Below are 18,864 nucleotides of genomic sequence, written 5' to 3' on the forward strand. Positions count from 1 at the left end.
AATTATATATGGCGCTTTATTTGTTGAAGGTTTACTTTGGCAGGCCCATTCCTACTATTGTGCACTATTCTGTGGCCTTTAATTTTTAAACTTCAAATTTATCACTTGGCAAACTTTGTTTGGACAGAAAGTTTACATGTAAATGAAAAATATTTTTACAAAATTTGGGTATTGTTTTAGTGCTGTAGTTATGTAAAAAGGATCTTTCTCTCTCTCTCTATATATATATAGGCAAAACTCAAAAGAACGTCGTTTGGTTGCATGGATCCTACACCCAAATACGGGAGTGTGTAAATTTACTATCCTACCCCACCCCCGTAAAATAAAAAATCTCATTCATATTGATGCCCCTCCCACCCTCGTAAAATAAAAAATCTCATTCATGTTGATGCCCCTACGTGTGTACTTTTTGACTCCCACACTGGTGCAGAATTTACATGACCAAGCAATGATCTCTTGCCTATATATATATATATATATAGGGAGAAAGAACGTTGCTTTGTTGCATCCCCTATGCCCTCTCACATGGGTGCGTGAAAAGACTATCCCGCATCCATTGATCGATGCTCATGCGCGCATTCTCATTGGCCCCAGTTGCTGGTGTAGCAGCCATGTAATCAAGCATCTTTTATATATATATATATATTAAAAAAAAAACTGTACCTTCAAGTTAAAATGAAATTGCCATGAAATAAAACAAATATTTGGCAAAAAATCAAAGTCAAGAAAGAAAAATTACAGTCCAATACAAGATAAGTGTTGGATGGTAAATTTAGAGAACCAAATTTTACATGTAGCCAATCCGGTGACACTCCATCCATTCAACAGGCCACATTATCGCTCAGTGTGGCATTAAGCCAGTTGCTCGGTAGCACACATTATGCCGATGTTTTTTTGTTCTTTTACTTATTATATTATATGAGCATAAAATATGATAAACACAATTTTAACATATGAAAAAAAAGATTTATTGAGATCACTATTAATTCGAAGAGTTGGATAGAGAGGGTTATTGTTTGGAGATTGAAAAATGTAGATATAAACAGACAAAAACATTGTCCAAAATTTATTATAATGTCTGGTTGTGTAGTGTATGCTAGCACCTTCTTGCCAAAAATCTCTCTCCTCCCTCAATAGAAGACAGATGTCATTTTATAGGAGAGATAAACACATGTATGACACAAGGGCAGCAGTCTTTCTCTCCATAATTTTAACAAAAAAAGGGGAATGGAACGGCCGCCAGGGGGAATTTAGCTTGTCTCCAAGGAGCCCAGCACGTCCAGGGTGTTGCCAATCGTTGGGCTGTGCCACACATATCTCTAGGTGTGCACCGAGATGTGTGCAACACAACTCAATTGCTGGATGCCCCTTGGAGGCTGGGCTCCCTAGAGACGGTCATGATCCCACCAGGGGTAGTTGCCTAGACACATAATAGCCTTGGGGTACCTGGAATTTCTTCCTTTACATAGGGTAAGGCGGCCATTTCCAAACGCCCAAAGGTGTGGTCGCCACGCCGGTATGACCGGGTAGCGTTCTTTCTCGCCCCAACAACATCAAAACTAGGCCAATGTGGTCCAGCAGGTTGGTCCGTTCACCCGAGCCGCATTGACCAGATAGGCCGGTAGGGTTCTCTCGTTCTCTGGATGTCATGCACCTTTCTGTTGGAGTTGGACCCAGTAGTAGCTTTTGAACAGAGCAGAGCATCGCAGCGCCACTGATGGAGATTCCTTGCAAAATTTTCTCAATCAATCGTTTTGTTGTTTGATCCATTGACCCATAGGCGCTTATTCAACGCTTATTCAAGTTCTTTTGTTTCAGTTTTATTTGTGTTCAGTTCTGAACATTAATGCTAATCTGATTCTTCCATAGTGGACTTTCGGGTGTGGAGAGAGAGATGGCTCTGTCACTGTCCATAAAGCTCCTACTTTCTTTGAGATCTATATCTCCTCTAAGTTTCTGTGAATCCTCAGGGGTGATGATTGATCGATCATTTCGCGCCTCTAGTTGTGAGAATGCCTCGTCTTTTTCTCAGTTTATAGTGGGGTTTTTATGTGGAAAAAAGCAGACCTTTTTATGGTCTGATTTCTTTTATCTGGCAGGGTTGTTTGATTCTGTTTCTGTCAATGATGCATCTGCTCTGGAATCTTATACATTTTGCAAGGTGAGTGAGCCCCTTTTCGTACACTTCATTTGGATGCTAATTCTTCTTTTATTTTTTCTGTTTCTTCCTTTGATGCCAAATATAACATGATTTTTCTACTTCAATTTAGATTCGTTGTTCGTTGTTGGAGGTAAACTATAAGTTACTCTATGGTTATCTGAGTTTCTCCCCCCCCCCCCCCCCTCCAGTTATTAGGTCTAGGAGCCTTTTAACCAAGGTGCCACCCTTGCTTTTAAATGGATATGCTGACTCCAATCTTTCCCAGGTGGGGAGTGCTCTTTGAATACTGGAGGTTAGAATTAGTGATGATTTTGGATCCTAGCTTGAGATTACTGGATCTGGAAAGTCCCCCAAAGAAAAAAATTGCAATGAGGGGTGCATTTAAAGACGAACTAGATAACATTAATTGTGGTGTAAAATATGACTTCACCAGCTGGTTCAAGAAAACTCAGGAATCATAGAGTGCAGAATAGATCTAGGGTTCTGAAAGGGAGAAAGTTCCATGTGAAGATTTTTTTTCATGGAATCTTATGGGCCTTTAGCCTAGATAGATTGCTTAGACTTTGGACTTTACTGAACGGAAGATACATTGGACCAACTCCAACAAAGGATTACACCCAATCACTTTCAAAAGGTTAGGCCCTTTGATTTAAGGATCTGTGGCTGTCTCATCCCTCCCTCCAGGAGTTAAGGTATTGGTGGAGCTTCAGGAACTTGTGAAGGCCACAAATTCATGAAGAAATACTAGATGATAAAATCAAAATTTCAGGATGTGAGACAAGGAGGTTTTGGATTGCTTTAAGAGAGGGACTGGAGTTTAGTAGCTTTTATATTTTGTTTAAAAACATTGACGAGATGGAGGAAAGATGCAGATTGGAAAGGGAATTTGAAAAGATAGTAGGTAATGAAGTAGTTTTCTGGAGATAGGAAAAAAAAAATTAGATTATGAAGGTGTTGGAACATAAATTCCTTCATCCTTTGAATGAGGCTTGAATGGGAAAAAATCACTCATCCAATTTAATTGTTAATGGTTTAAGTAATAGAGGATATGAATGAGAGTGACCACACACCAGTTATTTTTTTTTAAATTCTATGTGGTTCCCCGCATAACCAATTCCTTATTGTTGAGGTACTTGAGTAGGATATGCATGCGATAAATAAGTTGCTCTGGTTGGAAATAAGGCTTGAGGGAGGAGCAAATTCATGAATTTTAGGATAGAAGGAGATAAAATTGCCCCTAGTGATATTACAATGTCTTTATTTAAGAATTGTTTGGATGTTTTGAATGATGAATTTAATGTCAGTGTTCCCCTTTTATTTTTGGTAAGAGAGATTGTTAATAGAAGCATGAGTACAACTTTTACTAAATTTGATTCTTAAACAGGAGTTGGGGCCAGTCTTTTGCACTATTTGCTTGCATGGGGGTGTCTATAAGTTTATAGCAAAGGTTCTATCAAGGTCACTTGGGTAGTCCTACATGAGATTGTATTCCTTGTCATAGGATGCTTTTTTGTATAACTGATAGATTTATGGTGAGATCTTTCTGTCAATATTAGTCTAGTGGAAATAAAAGCCTCTAAATAGGAACTGAGAGTTGTGTGAAGTCAATCTTGAGAAGGCTTGTGATTGTGTTAGTCACTTAGTTGGCTTCTTTGGATCAGACTCAGTTGTGAAAGTGGGTTCTACTGCTGTTTGGAGGAAATAGAGTTGGGGTTTAGGTGACTCAAATAGTTAATTCCATATTAATTTATGTGGCCCTGCTATATTTTTTTGGAGAAAAAAGGGATTAGATAGGGTGATGGATGTAAAAAATGGTATCCCAAAATTTTAATTAGGTTGCTTCTGTATTTGAGCGAGGTAGTAGACCATGTGGACCCTTGCTTGTGCCTGAACAATGGAAGAATATGTCTGCATTTGTATGCACCTAGTGGGTCATTGATTGGCGCTCGTTTCTCGCTTAATCTGACTTATTCTGTAGAGTGCATTTGACTGTACACAGACCATTGACCACACTAACTAGAGCATTATACCAAGTAGTAATGACTGAATGCCTGTTGCATTGTCACTTACATTTCAAAAATCATAAATGGAGCAATGATTTTTGTGGTAATAATCATAGATCAGCACTGTTTAACATTATATACATCCAAAATGCCAATTTTATTTTCCAGTCGTATTGAGTCTTTTTAACTGATAGTAACTGATGTGGCATCTAACATAATTCTGCTAAATGATGTTTCATATGCTATATTCACAATGCCCATTCTGTTTTCTTATGTTATATTTTCCTTTATCAATAGTAGCTGATTTGACTTCTAAATAAATGATCACTTTACTCTGTATTCATGTAAGGTGGTTTATCTGTCCTTACCTGCTGGAGTATTTCCACTTTCATACCGACTCCTCAAGTAAGTGAAGGTGCATTTGACTGTGTTGACTCCTGATCATACACCAGGTATGAAAAATAAGAATATTTCGTAGTTCTCTCATTGTATGTACTTATTATGGAGAAAAACGAGTTACAACTCCAAATACATTAGCTACTTGGAATGATGTATCTGCTCAACTAGGCAATGTGACCTATATAGGGATAGGTTGATTGATGTTGGCTGCTAGCCTACCATTGTAATTGATGGGATTATGATTGTACTTAAGGTACAGATCTATGATTACTAGTCTAAGTATAGAATTCTGTTTTAAGATGAGTGGCTTTGTATTAGAATTTAACTCCCCCACCTTATAGAATTCATGCATTAGAGATCAGTCAGACTGCTTCTGTGACTATGCTTATCAATAGCACATTGCCAAATGGTGTAGGCTTCTGCTGAAACAATTAATAATTTGACATGTTAATTGCCTGATTTCTTAGATTCTCTACCCTTTGATATAGAAGAAGATAGGACCATACTTTTTTCTCACCCTTACAAGATAGACATGCTTCTTCTATTCCCCTTTATACTCGTAGTCTGTATGAACTTAATTTATTGAAACAATTATTTGGTTACGTACTTTTAGTTAAAATGAAGCAGTCTAAATTGTGATATGGAATAACTTTAATAGATTATACCTGCTAAGAACCTTGAAATATTCTACTTCAATTCAAATACTTATAACATCTATATCCAACATTATATATTACTTTGTTTGGACAGTGGTAAGCTATGGATGTTAGCTCCATGTTTACTTTGTGCTTTTGGAGGACATATTAAAATTTATGCTCTACAAATTAAAAAACAGGCGACACATTCAACAAAAACTATCAGTGAAATTAGTGGGACTGGGAAAAAGCCATATTAACAAAAGGGCACTGGGAGCAAGGAATGGGACATTGCGTGGGCCACAGTTGAGTTTAATATTTTACTTTCTTCTGCTTGATTCTGTGCTACACTTGTGCTCTTAATTTCTTGTATCATCTTACGTTCTAAGTTTCATGTATCATCTGTTTATGGAATTAATAAAAAGGGTTTTTTGACAATTCAGGCATGGTGCTACCATGCATGGTCCAAATCCATGAAGTCATGCAATCAAGCTTCAAAAGAAAGAAAGGTGCCTATGACCTAAAATTGCTTTGTCAACTCGTACAGCCGAAGGGAAGGCAAGCCTCTCTCTCTCTCTTCCCCCTCTCCCGTGGGCACGATCATTTGATATATATGACTTTAATATACTTATATATTCCAGTAATTTAGGTTAAAAATGGTGGATTCTTCTGAAACTCCTCTGTATACATTTCTTTGGGAGGCCTTCCTACCAGTTCACAAGTGGTTTATTTTTCCACTTCGAATCTCATTGAATCCTTAAGTTCACTCTGTCTTCATTTCCTTTTTGTGAACTTTTTTCAAAACCTCATTATAGATTTTGTCCTTCCCAGTATATTGAAATGATTTCACGTACTATGAAAGTTGCATATGTTTGTGATGCAAAGTTGCATATGTTTGGACAGTATAAACTCCCCTATGCCTTGGCAGAGGCATGCCAGGTCTTTTATCTTCATTGCTGTACCCCACGAGTCAATGTTGTCTGTCAGATTCGTGAAGTCAGAGGTTCAATCCCCACCACCCACCCAACCCCCCCCCCCCCCACCAAAAAAAAAAAAAAAAAAAAAAGGATATCGAAGAAAGGGGGAATGAAGCTATCAATATGTGTTCACTTCTACTTTTGAATGATATCCTCTTGGTTGTTTGTTGTTGGGGGTCGGTGTGTTCACTCTTAGCTGTCACTGTTGGTTATTTGCATAAGGCTGGCATTGTTGTTGCTGTTATATTGTTTGTTTTGTCCTGGGTTGCTGTTGTTGTAGGGCTGTGTCTTCTTTCTCCTTCACACCTTCTCATGTTAATAAAATGTGTTCTTGTTGCCATTGGAAAAATGGGGGGGGAAAAAGAACTTTTTGGAAGCCAGTGGTTCCTTGTGGGGTTTTCATTCACTTTTTTAAATTTCATGCTCTATTAAAATATCTAAAAAAGGGGAACTTTCTGGAAGCCGGCGATCTTACTTGAGTTCCTTTGTTTATTAGTCACTTTTTTGAATCTTATAATTGATTCTAATAGGTCATTGACTTTGAAGGCTGAAGAAGGTCTACAGAGGAGAATCCTTGTGCATGCAAAACTTGCAGAGTATCCTTGTGTATGATGATGTGTAGTCAGTGTTAACAAATGCCAGCTCTAAGATGTTGAGTAATCACTTCATTAACTTCTATAGATGTAGCTGAAGCCAATCTGATTCAGTTTGCCTCTGGAAAATGATCCTTGGTTCTTGGATTCTGCTGTTTGTATGTCATCTATTTACAATTTGACTTGAAAATTCATTACTTATATTCTTGATTTATTGTTATCAAAGCATCGGGCTAGACCCTGAGTCATTTAATACAGTCACAGGCTCTTAAAAGTTAAAACATATCATCTTGTTGGACTGTTAATTTTCTTTCTTCTTTATAGTTCTTGCTGGAGTTCTTTACCTCTAATTGTTTTCTTTGATTTTGATGATCACTTCAGTTATTGAATTTTTACACCAGATAATTTTGTAGATGGCCCTGCTATGGTGCTGGTTGTATGCCAGGTTTATATGTACAGCTTTGTAAATCCGTATAGTGTTCCCCCTGTTTTTGGTCAATGGCCTAGTTAAATTGTTACTTCATAATTATTTTTTTTAAGGTAATAGACACTGACAGATTCTGACCCCTTATTTTGTTGCAATCAGATATCAATAAACCTCCTCTTTTGTTGCAAGTAAATATCAAGAAAGTGGTATTAGGGTCATGTCATTGATACTTCTTTTCTTCTTGTTCTGTCAGGACTAAGGACATATTCTAATATTGAATTGGGGAATTCAATTTTGATTTCCCCTTCATCTGGTGAACATTGTGCACTGCATAGCCCCTTGCTTCTTAAAGTTTAGTTGCAAGGAAACAGCGGGAAATTGGTATTTTGGTGCTAAAGTGAAATATTGGCATAAGCTTTAATATCCGAGTATAAGTAAGAATAATAAACTCTGGATTTGCTTTGCCAAAACAATTCTCTTATTTAGAGTGAAGTTGAGACACGAGACTTTAGTAATGTGAGTAAACAGAGATTGGTTGTAGTACTCTCCATTTGAAAAACTAGCTTATCCTTCTAATTTAGGGTTGCTTAATATTCCACATTTCCTCCCTTCCTAGTCATACAATCCTTTTCTCACTGTCTACCATGTTTTCCCACCCCCCCCCCCCCCCCAAAAAAAAAAAGAAGGGGAAAAACTTGTAATTGCATCTTCAATTTTGCCTGTGCCAAGATCTACCTGTAGTATCTTCACTGATTTAGAACTTTTGTGCTTCTTTTGGATGCCTATGTTTAAGGTAGTGCCAGAAATCAATTCTGTCTATTCGTCGATATTTTAAGGGTGCATGACATTCATTTGCGTTTCTTATTTGAAATGCCTCTGAAGGTTTGGACAACTTTGGGTGCCTGAAGTCAGTTTTGGTTGATTTATATATGTTAATTTTCCAAATTTCTTAAGGTGATATGATCCAGATCAAATGCATGCATAAAGTTGTTTACAGGCGCCTTAGTTTGGATCATATCAGTGTTGGGCTCTTCAGTTACGGGTTTCTAGTTGTAATGGGTTCAGTTATGAAGCCCAATTATTTAATCTCGTCCCCTTCCCTGGGCATTATGCACTTGGTACAATGTTGGAACAAGAACACAGATTATTGTCATGTAGACATCAAATAAGGCTTCTTAAAACTGCATCGAGGGTTATTATAAAATTTCCCTGTTAAATTTTTTGCCTAATTAAAATTGTTTTTACATTTTTTTTTATAATTAATGACTACTTAATCAACCAATGCAGGCTTTTGTAGTTTGCTCATATGGGATTTCTCATTGGTATGATGTGCAGGGTTTGAACGTGTACAACATTCTGTCACATGACACTTTGGTGATGACATGCGATGCTGTTAATAGGATTGTCAAGCAAATGCACATTCCAATCAACCGGTGACATGTGTCAAAGAGGAAATTTTGTATTTATCATCTCTACAAGGAGAGTGCATATGGAACCTTTGTGTTCCTTGTCATGCATTTGTAGTTTCAGGACTTTCAAGATCAAATTTGTAAGCTGTTCTGTAAATTGGGAAACTTGCACGTAAATTTGATAGCATTTGATGATGTGGAATTACCAACCATAAGATGCTTCATTAGTGTATGGTTTTCAACTTTTTATTATTACCAAGTAAGTTGGACTGAATTAGATTTGCAATACTGGGTAGACACCCTAGTTGCTCTTATTTATATAAATTTGAAATTAACACATGCAAGTGCTACCATGCACTAAACAATCAGAAACTGGATCAAATTACATCATGAGAGTGTCTTGGACGAAATAGTGATTGGTCAAGTTGAAACAGTTTTTTTCTATTAAAAAAAAAATAGGGGGAAATTTACACGTACCTCCCCTACTTCTCTAAATATTTTTAAGTTAATCTAAGCCGTTAACTTGGGACAAAAAATGTTAGATTTTTTACTATACTGACCACATGATGAGGGCAAACCAGCCTCTTCAAGAATACGGCATCGAAATTGCTTCCATTCGTCTGCACTAGAAAATGATGCTTGATGAGAAGCTTGAGGTAAATATCAAAGGATTTTGGTGTGGTTCGCTTCGTCTTCTTTCTCTTGCCATTGGCTACTAGATCGATCCCCAAGACTGCCTCCGTTTCCGCTGCTGGTCCTTCCGGCTCAAGTGCTTGTGATTCCTCTGTTTTTCTTGTTGACCTCCCAAACTTCCCTTTCAACCCAGGTCTCTCAATCTGTTCTGTAGCTGAAATTTCTAAATCTGAAGGATTTTGGAACACTGATCCCACACTCCTTTCCACCAATGGCTGGGATAATCTCCGCCTTCACAAATATGCTTTTTGTCGTTCCCTTGTAGACATAGAAGGTTTCAGCCATAATTTCTGTCATGTGTCCATCTCTTGGAAGGATGATCTGCAATGACCAAAGCTGAGATTGAAAAAATGATTGAGATAATGATCGTAAGCAGAGAAGAAAGAAGTGCGAGATAGTCTAAGCGGTTTCAAAGTGTCGGGAGGGGTGACTCAGACTCGAGCTGTGGAGAACGGAGAACGTGAAATGTGAAAAAATCGCATTCCAGAATGTACTGCATTTTTTGTTGCGTTCCAACAATTTGAGAACAGAATGTTTACCAAACAAACTTTTTAACGATCAAGAACACATTCTTATTGCAGAATGCATACCAAACACTGCCCAGAATAAAAATGGGTTGAGATTTCTATTCATGAACTAGTAACTATAAGCAAACTAAAAACTATAATAAGAACATGGAAACTAGATTCAAGATTAACACATTCCACAACATGGATAACATGGAGCACATGCAGCTTTATCTTAATGTAAGAACAAGTGCTGTCAATTTCCTACCATGCACATCAACTGAGAGTAACCCACAACAATGTAACGTCTAAAACTCCAACATAAGTTGAGCAAAAGCTTAAGGGAAATTTTATTTGCTCTGTACTTCAATCATATCAACTGCAGAGCTTCATTCCCTTTTAAAGTATACAATATAAATAATGTCCAGCTCTCTCTTACACCAAATTTGACTAAAACTTCACTTAGAAAATAACTCAGAGAGCGGGCCTCGGCACAATGGTAACGTTGCTCCGAAAGTAGCATAGTCTGTCTTCTTGAGCTTGCAAGCCTAGCAGCAGTTTCTTGATCCCCATAAGTCGATCAAACAGTTATAACACCCACTAACATAATCACCAAGTTAAAATAACCAGCTGGAGCAGCCAACCCCAACACTTTTGGTTCTGTCAGCCACATCCTACTGGTTTTTAGAATCATAGATAGAGTAATTCCAGAACAATGGTAAACTTTTTACTGTTTACTTGACAGTAAAAGCCCAAAGATGGAAACCTAAAAGATTTTGCGGAAAGAAACAAAAACAATGTCAATTAGACTGGACCAGACCCTGCTCTACTCTGGCATGGTTGTCGGCGGACGGACCATCTAGTCTGAGAAGTTAATGAGCTGTTTACTGTAACAAAACAGAAATTTAGGAAAATTATAATAATAATAATATAAGCGTCTCTGGGAAGGCACAAAAGCAAGCCAGTGTGACCTTGTTTTAATGGCAATATATATTCATAAATCGAAAACTTATAACCTAATAGTATTCTCTGGTCTGAATAATGATGAGATCATGGTCTGAATGTCTAAACCAACAGTTCTTGGGCTACCTACAGTTCTGAACTAGGATCATATGGTTCAGGACCTCCAGGCTAAAAGATGGTTTGGATTTCTGAAAATCTGATAAAGTTTAAGTTCCATCCACACAGTTGATTATATAACCAAGACAATTGGTACATGAAAGGTATTAATCTTTTTGGACAGCTCAGATGCAGAAAATAAACATGAGATTCATTGTACACAAATTTCAATATAGGGCAATTAATAGACAAAGCAACTAACTAATTACTTTAGTACTACTGTAGATTGTCACTTATAACATTATTGATTGACCATGCAATAGAGAATTCGACCCCAGCCAAACAATTCTCAAACAAGAAAGTAGCTTAAGTAAATAATATTTAAACCACCTAATAAATAGGGGGTACTTGGGACTGTTGCAAATAGATTAACACTATTCCTTCCAAAAGAATGTAATGGATCAGAAGGGTAGAATCATTCTTGCAGGTTGATGCCATGGCCTGGAGATCCTATTTGATGTCAGAAGGTAGGATAGACCAGAATTTCCAGATTAAAAGACAATGCAAAGCACGTTCATTAGAGGCCCATTATACCCAATGTGGATAGCAATGTTGTCGTAGACAAGACATGCTACTTCGACTAAATAAGGAGCAATGGATAATTTTTAATCTCCGATGCCTCTAGATACCAAAATCCCTTCTGCATTAGCATACTAACCATATTACTCAATTCTTCTCCAAAAATAATTCCAAACTCAGCGCTTGTAGGGTCTGCAAACACATAAAATTAACTAGTCAGAGAACCGATCAAACTTTTAATACATGAAGAAACAAGAAAAAATTATATACCAGTGAGTCTAACAGATGTGACCATTGGTATGGTATATTTCTCTACGTGGAGATTCTCAGAAGGGACAATGGATCCCGTCCCTCATGAGTGAAAACACATGCAGTAGATAAGCAAGAGGATGGATTCTTGACATACTCCTATCATGTTACAAGTATTCCTTTATGTAATACATCATGATCATTCCTCAAGTTGTAACTGGGACAAGTTGATCAGATGAAATCTGTGTTTAGACATAGCAAAGTGTCTAAATCCTTGAACAGAACCATTTAAAAAAAAATAAAATTCCTTGCTTATAATGTACTCTCTCTCTATTAAATCTACCATATATCTATTAAAATTAAAATTTCTATACTAAAACAATTCCAAATCTGGCCATAGATAAAATTTTCTGAAGACAACTTCTCTAATAATGTCCTAATTGCAAAGTCCTGGTTCCACATGATGCCTTCTTGTTTCCTAGAAAAATCCCCCATTAAGGTTTTGATCGAGGACAGCATTGTGCAGGGAAAGTGTTTCTGCCACAATTAGGAGCACCTCAAGAAATTTGAGCATGAGACTTCCTCTTTAACATAATAGAACCAATACCAACTCACCTAAGCAGTTCATTGGTCCCATAGGAAAGCAAGTCAGAAAAGTCGTTGGCTTTAGCATGAGAAAAATGGCTGTGACATCAACCTTTATGGAGCACCATAATGTTGCCCTGACTACTAAACATTCTACATGCCAGAAAAACCATAAATTATAACTCAAAGCCTAATAAGGCAATATAAAGTCGAAAAAATCAAATACAAAACAGTATATCATTGACAAACAACATCAAGCAAAAGATTAAACTTGAGAGAACCACCAGAAGTGGCACCTATAGAAAAGATGGTCCACGCCAAATTGAGTGAAGTATATATAGGATAATCACCATTTGGAATTAGAAAGTAGGTGGGTTCTGTTCCATTCACCACTGTGGTTCCAAATCTTTTAGCACCGACCATTTTCGGATGGTTGAAAGACCAAAATATTGAATCCTTCCACTTGAATGAGCATATATGTATCCACATGTCTATTTCGAACATAGATCAAGAGATCAAAATTCAAGGACCCCATTGGATATAATTTTCCATCCATAATCCATGCCCCAGCATGTGTTCAGGTTTCTATTTTGAAGATGGATCAAAGTTCAAAACATGGCTTCCTGTTGGATTGTAATACCATCTCTCCTCAATCTTCTAACAAGCATGTAGCAGAGTCAGGCACATACCCAACTCCTCTGATCTGTAGGGTCAACCTGTCCAATACCGAGTAGATCAAATCAACCTGGCCATGAGTTTTGTCTCTTGCAATAAACACATGAACATTGCTATCAATTTCGATCCAACTATGGCCTGGTTCTTTCAACACTCCATTGCAGTCCATCCCCTTCCTCACATTCTCAACATCAGCCCACATGCCTTTAGATGCATAAATATTTGAAAGTAGAACATAGGACCCACTATCTTTTGGATCAATGGAGATTGCCATCTCTGCAGCATATCTCCCCATTTCAACATTGCCAGCTACCCGACACGCACTGAGCAAGCTGCGCCATACAATTGCTGCCGGTTCAATTGGCATATGCTCAATAAACTCCTTGGCTTCATGCAGTCTCCCTGCTCGTCCCAAGAGAGCAACCACGCAGGCATAATGTTCTGTCCCTGCTTTGATACCAACTTCTGTAGCCATTGAATCAAAGAGACAAAGGCCACTTTCAACAAGCCCACCATGGCTACAGGCAGATAGTAAACCAACAAATGTAACATAGTTGGGTTCTATTCCCTCATCTTGCATCTGCTGGAACATCTGAAGAGCTTCGTCAGCAAGCCCATGCTGCGCATATGTTGAGATCATGGAGTTCCAACACACAACATCTCTTCGACATGTCGTATAGAACATTTTATGAGCCTCGTGAATGCTTCCACACTTTGCATACATGTCTACAAGAGCATTAGAAACATATGGATCCAGGTATCGGCCAGACTTTACAAGCTGGCTATGGAACTGCTGACCATGTACGAGACTTGCTAGGTTACTAGCTGCTGTGATAACTCCAACAAAGGTGAACTCATTAGGTTTCATTCCTGAAAACTGCAATTCTAAGAAGAGTTTGAGAGCCTCCTCGCCTTGTCCATTTTGGATATGCCCAAAAACCAAGGCATTCCATACTACAATATCTCTTTCATTCATCTCCTCAAACACGAGTCTTGCATCATTAACACAGAAGCACTTGGAATAAACATCCACCAGGGAACTACCAGCATAAATGTCTAAAGATATTCCACTTTTTATAACAAGACCATGGATTTGCTTGCTCAAATCGATGGTGGATAATGAAGCTGACAACCCAAGAATACTAACAAAGGTCAAGAGGCTTGGATGGAATGATTTAAGCCTCATTGCATTAAAAAGATCCAGAGCTTCGAAGGCCTTGTCCTGTCTCGCATACCCTTCAATCATAGCATTGTAAGATATAACATTGTGTACTGGCATAGTATCAAAGGCTCTTCTAGCATCATCCAAAGAGTTACATTTTGCATACATGTCGATCAAACTGTTCCTCACAAACTCATCGGATTCTAGGTTAGCTTTGATGGTGTAAGAATGAACTTGTCTCCCTTGTTCCAAAGCCTCAGTCGAACCACAGGATGTGAGAATACTAGTGCAAGTAAACCCATCTGGCCGCCACCCCTGTTGGGTCATTTCTGAGAACAACTTCACTGCATCCCAGTCGCATGAATTCTGCATGTACCCTGCAATCATCGTGGTCCATGACACAACATTCTTAAGAACCATCTGATCAAATAATTGCCTACCAATTTTCACCCTATGACACTTTGAGTATAAATCTATGAGCACATTAATCACTGAAACATCGGTTTCTGTTCCATTTCTCAACACATAGGCATGTATCTGTTTCCCTCCTTCAAGAAACTGTAACATTGAACAAGCACTTATCGCACTGGAGAGAACATATCGATCAGGAAAGACATCAGTTTTCAACATTTGGATAAACAACTGCAGTGAAACTTCACTTCTTCCACTTTGTGAATACCCAGTAATAATGGTAGTCCAAGTGACCGGAGTCTTCATCACTAGATCATCAAAAACCAATCTTGCGTCTACTATCTCTCCATTCTTTGAATAAAAATCAATTAAGGAGGTACCAACATAGACATCTTGATCAAACCCAGCCTTGATAACAAAATCATGTACTTGGATGGCTTGATCAACGGCGCCTAACTGCGTGCAAGCACGCAAAACACTAGCTAAGATGAACTCATTCGGATTCTCTGAGGAAGATTTTCGAAATTCAGAGAAGATCATCAAAGCTTCTTCATTCTGACCATGTTGTGTATACATGGAAATCATTGAAGACCATGTGATCAAGTTCCTCCCCGGAATTTTATGGAAGACTTGCTCTGCATTAAGTAGACAATTGGATTTTGAATATGAATGTAAAAGAACGTTAGCTAGAAAAACATCTGATTGAAAACCTAAAACTACCATCTGCCCATGAACACTCTTGTAGTAGAGATTATGTTCGTCTGAAACTTGAAGAAGTTGGGCAAATTCACGCCTTCGGTAACGGAATTCATTAATAGAGGGAAATGGGTTTTCTGAAGGGCGAAGCGCAGAAATCAAGGTGGAGAAATCGGAGATTTTTCTGCCAATGATTTGACTGTGATGTATGTAACAAAATCGTAAGAAGAACGTCACTGGGTATTGGTTTCTCATGTCTTACTCGATAAAAAATTCTCTGCCTTGAAATTGGGAGGAATAAGTAAGAAGGAAGCACTGCAGCGAACACAGAGCAATTACGCATTTCGAGAGAAGCTTCTGCTACTGCCGAAAGGTTCAAAATGCCGATAGAAGCTGATCAGTTGAGGAGCGAATGCTCCTGCAGCGACGAGAAGTGATAGAGAAGCCGTGTTGATTGCAGAACAAGCAGAGGCCGAAGAGGCGAAGTGTTGATTGACGAGAAGATGGAGCATGTTTCAAATAATAACTCAATAAAACCAATGGGAGAAGCAGAAAGCCAAAGAGTAGCTGCACACTCTCTGCTAGTATGCTTTCACCGATTCTCGCCAACGAGAGTTGCTTCACGGGTCAAAAGACTCAAAACCATAGGCATAGAGAGATTTTGACTCGGCCGAGTAAACTAATTCGCATCAACTATGGGCATGGGCCAAATTGCATTTGGGGAACGAACGCTTGCGCGCCTCCTCATGAGTAGGGATGTAAACGGATCGGATTCGGCTCGGATAGTGCTATATCCGCATCCGCATCCGATTAGTTTTCGGACGGATTTGGATAGTACTAAACAGATACGGATCGAATATTTTATCCGTTTACATGTAAATATAGCTTTTCGGATACCTATAGCCTATCCATATCCGCATCCGTTTAGCTTTCGGACGGATTCGGATAGTGCTAAACGGATACGGACACGAATACGGAAACGGATTTCGACTATTCATTTACACCCCTACTCATGAATCATGTCCTTCTCTCCAAAGAAATGGGACCTTAATCCGGGTTAATGCTTGGTTGGGTTTGAGGGTTGGTAATAATCCCTTTCGTTGGCTTAGTTAAGGATCTTGGGTTTCTTCCAATATCAGTTGGCTCCTTCCATGATATTTGGGATTGAAATTTAACATGGTAACAGAGCTTAGCGTGTCTTTTCAGGTGTAAGATCATTCCATCTATACATCGTTTTTTCATCTTTCCATGGGTACGATGTTGTGTCATGCTATTCACACTTGAGGGGGCTATTGGGATTAATCCACATTGATTAAGTTCGAGACTTGAGATGTCTTCATATACTGGTTTGGTTAGTCCATGAGTCCATCTAATAGTTCGAGCTTTTTAGTTGGAATCTAACATGGTTTTAGAATTTCATGTGCTTTTCCACATGTATGGTATGGTATCATCTCATTCCACCTACATGTGAAAGGGTATTGGGAATAATCATGCACAATATTGGTTTAGTTTGGACTTTAAATTATTGTCTCCATTTATCTACCCCTCCATTTCCTCCATTACATCTAATAGGGAAGAGTGGACCCCACCCGGGCAATGTGTTCGGGCAGGAGGTAGGGTGGGCATTTCCGCCCCCTATGAGATGTAATGGAGGAAATGGAAGGGCAGATGAATGGAGACGATAAAGATCCGCTTGTTCATATACCAGTTTGCTCCTGCACCTAACAGCTTGAGTTTTGGGCTTTTTGAATTACCTTTAGACTTTGAATAACAAGACACATGAAAGTATCAGAACTACCACATGCCCATTGTTATTCAAACCCTGAACTATTGATGTAAGTAATTTAACTACGGACTGAAGATTGCTGCCAGGCTGCATGCAGCCTGTGCTAGCACACCAGTCAATGGGATAGCGCACAGGGGCATCCAACAGGGGGGGGTGCTTAGTCATTTCACAGCCCCTTGTGGGAGGGCATAGGGGAATGCAACTGGGCAGCATTCTTTTTCACATGAACTTATTGCACTTCCTGCAAAGTATCTCAGCAGTTTAAGTTAAACAAACCAGTAAACTCTCAATGTAAGTAAATAAATCCCTTCTTACAATTCTTTTATCTGAACTGGCCCAACTGTACATATTCAATTATATATGCAGGATGCCCATCCAGCACACAGCACACCACAAATTGACTTAAGACTTGGATTAATTTTCGTATCAGCTTCCCAGGACGAGTAACCATCTTGGTGGTTCAAAACCCAAATATTTCTGGTAATCTTTTTTAAAAAGGGGCTCAAAATAATGCTCTAGCTGAAGAACATCTGCAGGAAGATCTTTGTGATATTGTCACTTCCATACTTTTTGAATTAAAACCTAGGGTTGTTGGTTTTTAACAATATAAATAACCTTGGTCTAGTATATACTGAAGACATCAAACAACTAGTTATGGTATCCTTCAGGCTATGCTACAAGCCAGTCTATTGTGACAGTATTGATGCAGCAGAAAGAGAGCGAATAAAAGAAGTATTTTAGTTTAAACAACCAAAGCAGCAGTAGTTTTCATTAAAAAAATTTTTATCAGACATGGACTAAACCAAAGGCACTGTAACTAACAAAGAATTGCACGGATCTTTTTTTTTGTGTGTGTGTGGGGGGGGGGGGAGGGGGATGGGTGGGAGATGGCCATTTGCAGTTATCAATCCCCCTTTCAAGACCAAGATCAAATCACATGGATTCGGAAAAAATTTATGCAAAATGGCACCATATTCCCAATGTTGATCAGCTAGCACAAAGTCAACCTTAAAAAATTTCTTCTGCATATAGTCAAAGGAAGAGGATGCGAAGGATGCTGCCCATACACAAGAAAACTAAGAAAGAAAGTCATTCAAAGAATCATTAAAGATACCCAGTAAGTTCAAGGTACAGACAAGCAAATGGAAATTTGTTGCTATCAAGCACATTTGCTGTAGAGGTTTTGATAAAGAGAGTAACAAACTTGGCAACGCCCAGGTAATAGGAACTTGGAAGAGAACTCATTTGATTGCTTACACTTACAATAGTAATTTATTTGTCCTGAAAATGGGAACCTCAAACAGCAAGATTTAGATTATATTTTCCGAAAATGGCTATTCATCGTACTCTCGTCTGGAAATAGCTGTAAATTAATACCTCGCCTACCCTGAATGAAGAGCATGAAAACAAAATTGGTCAGAAGGTTTCCTTTAAACAGTAGGTAGGGGAACAAAGATAAGACAAGAAAACAAGCAACCAGTTGCTCTGTGATAGGAGAAAGAAATCAAGACTTAAAACATAACATACAAAATGCTAGCAAGCAACAGAGTGATTGCATGAGACAAACAATGGCTTCACTTCGATAACACAAAAATTTACCACTAAATCTAGGACAATTTCTCACTATCAGTTGCTCTAGAATTTTTAAAAAATGTCAGAGAAGATCATTAATTGCAGAAAATGGGATAATGCTGTTCTTTAAACCCACTAAAATCTGGCCTAAACTGTTTGTAAGAAGGATCACTTGCTCACAAGGATTGTAGTTGTGAATATTTGGGAAAGTTGACTCCACATCTCTTATAATTTTATGGATATTGTGTTGAAATTTGACTTTACAGAGACCTGAGAATTTTGAAGTA

The 18,864-nt window shown here is 38.3% G+C and overlaps 1 protein-coding gene across 1 annotated transcript; it reads right to left on the reverse strand.

Annotated features, from left to right (window-relative positions):
- Nucleotides 1-12,129: 12,129 nt before the first annotated feature.
- LOC122649725 (pentatricopeptide repeat-containing protein At4g39530) lies at nt 12,130-15,667 on the reverse strand. The gene has a single exon (XM_043842969.1). The coding sequence runs from the start codon at nt 15,472-15,474 to the stop codon at nt 12,925-12,927; it is 2,550 nt and encodes an 849-aa protein (XP_043698904.1). The 5' UTR covers nt 15,475-15,667; the 3' UTR covers nt 12,130-12,924.
- Nucleotides 15,668-18,864: the final 3,197 nt, after the last annotated feature.

The sequence above is a fragment of the Telopea speciosissima genome, chromosome 2, assembly GCF_018873765.1.
Source record: "Telopea speciosissima isolate NSW1024214 ecotype Mountain lineage chromosome 2, Tspe_v1, whole genome shotgun sequence".
Lineage (NCBI taxonomy): Eukaryota > Viridiplantae > Streptophyta > Magnoliopsida > Proteales > Proteaceae > Telopea > Telopea speciosissima.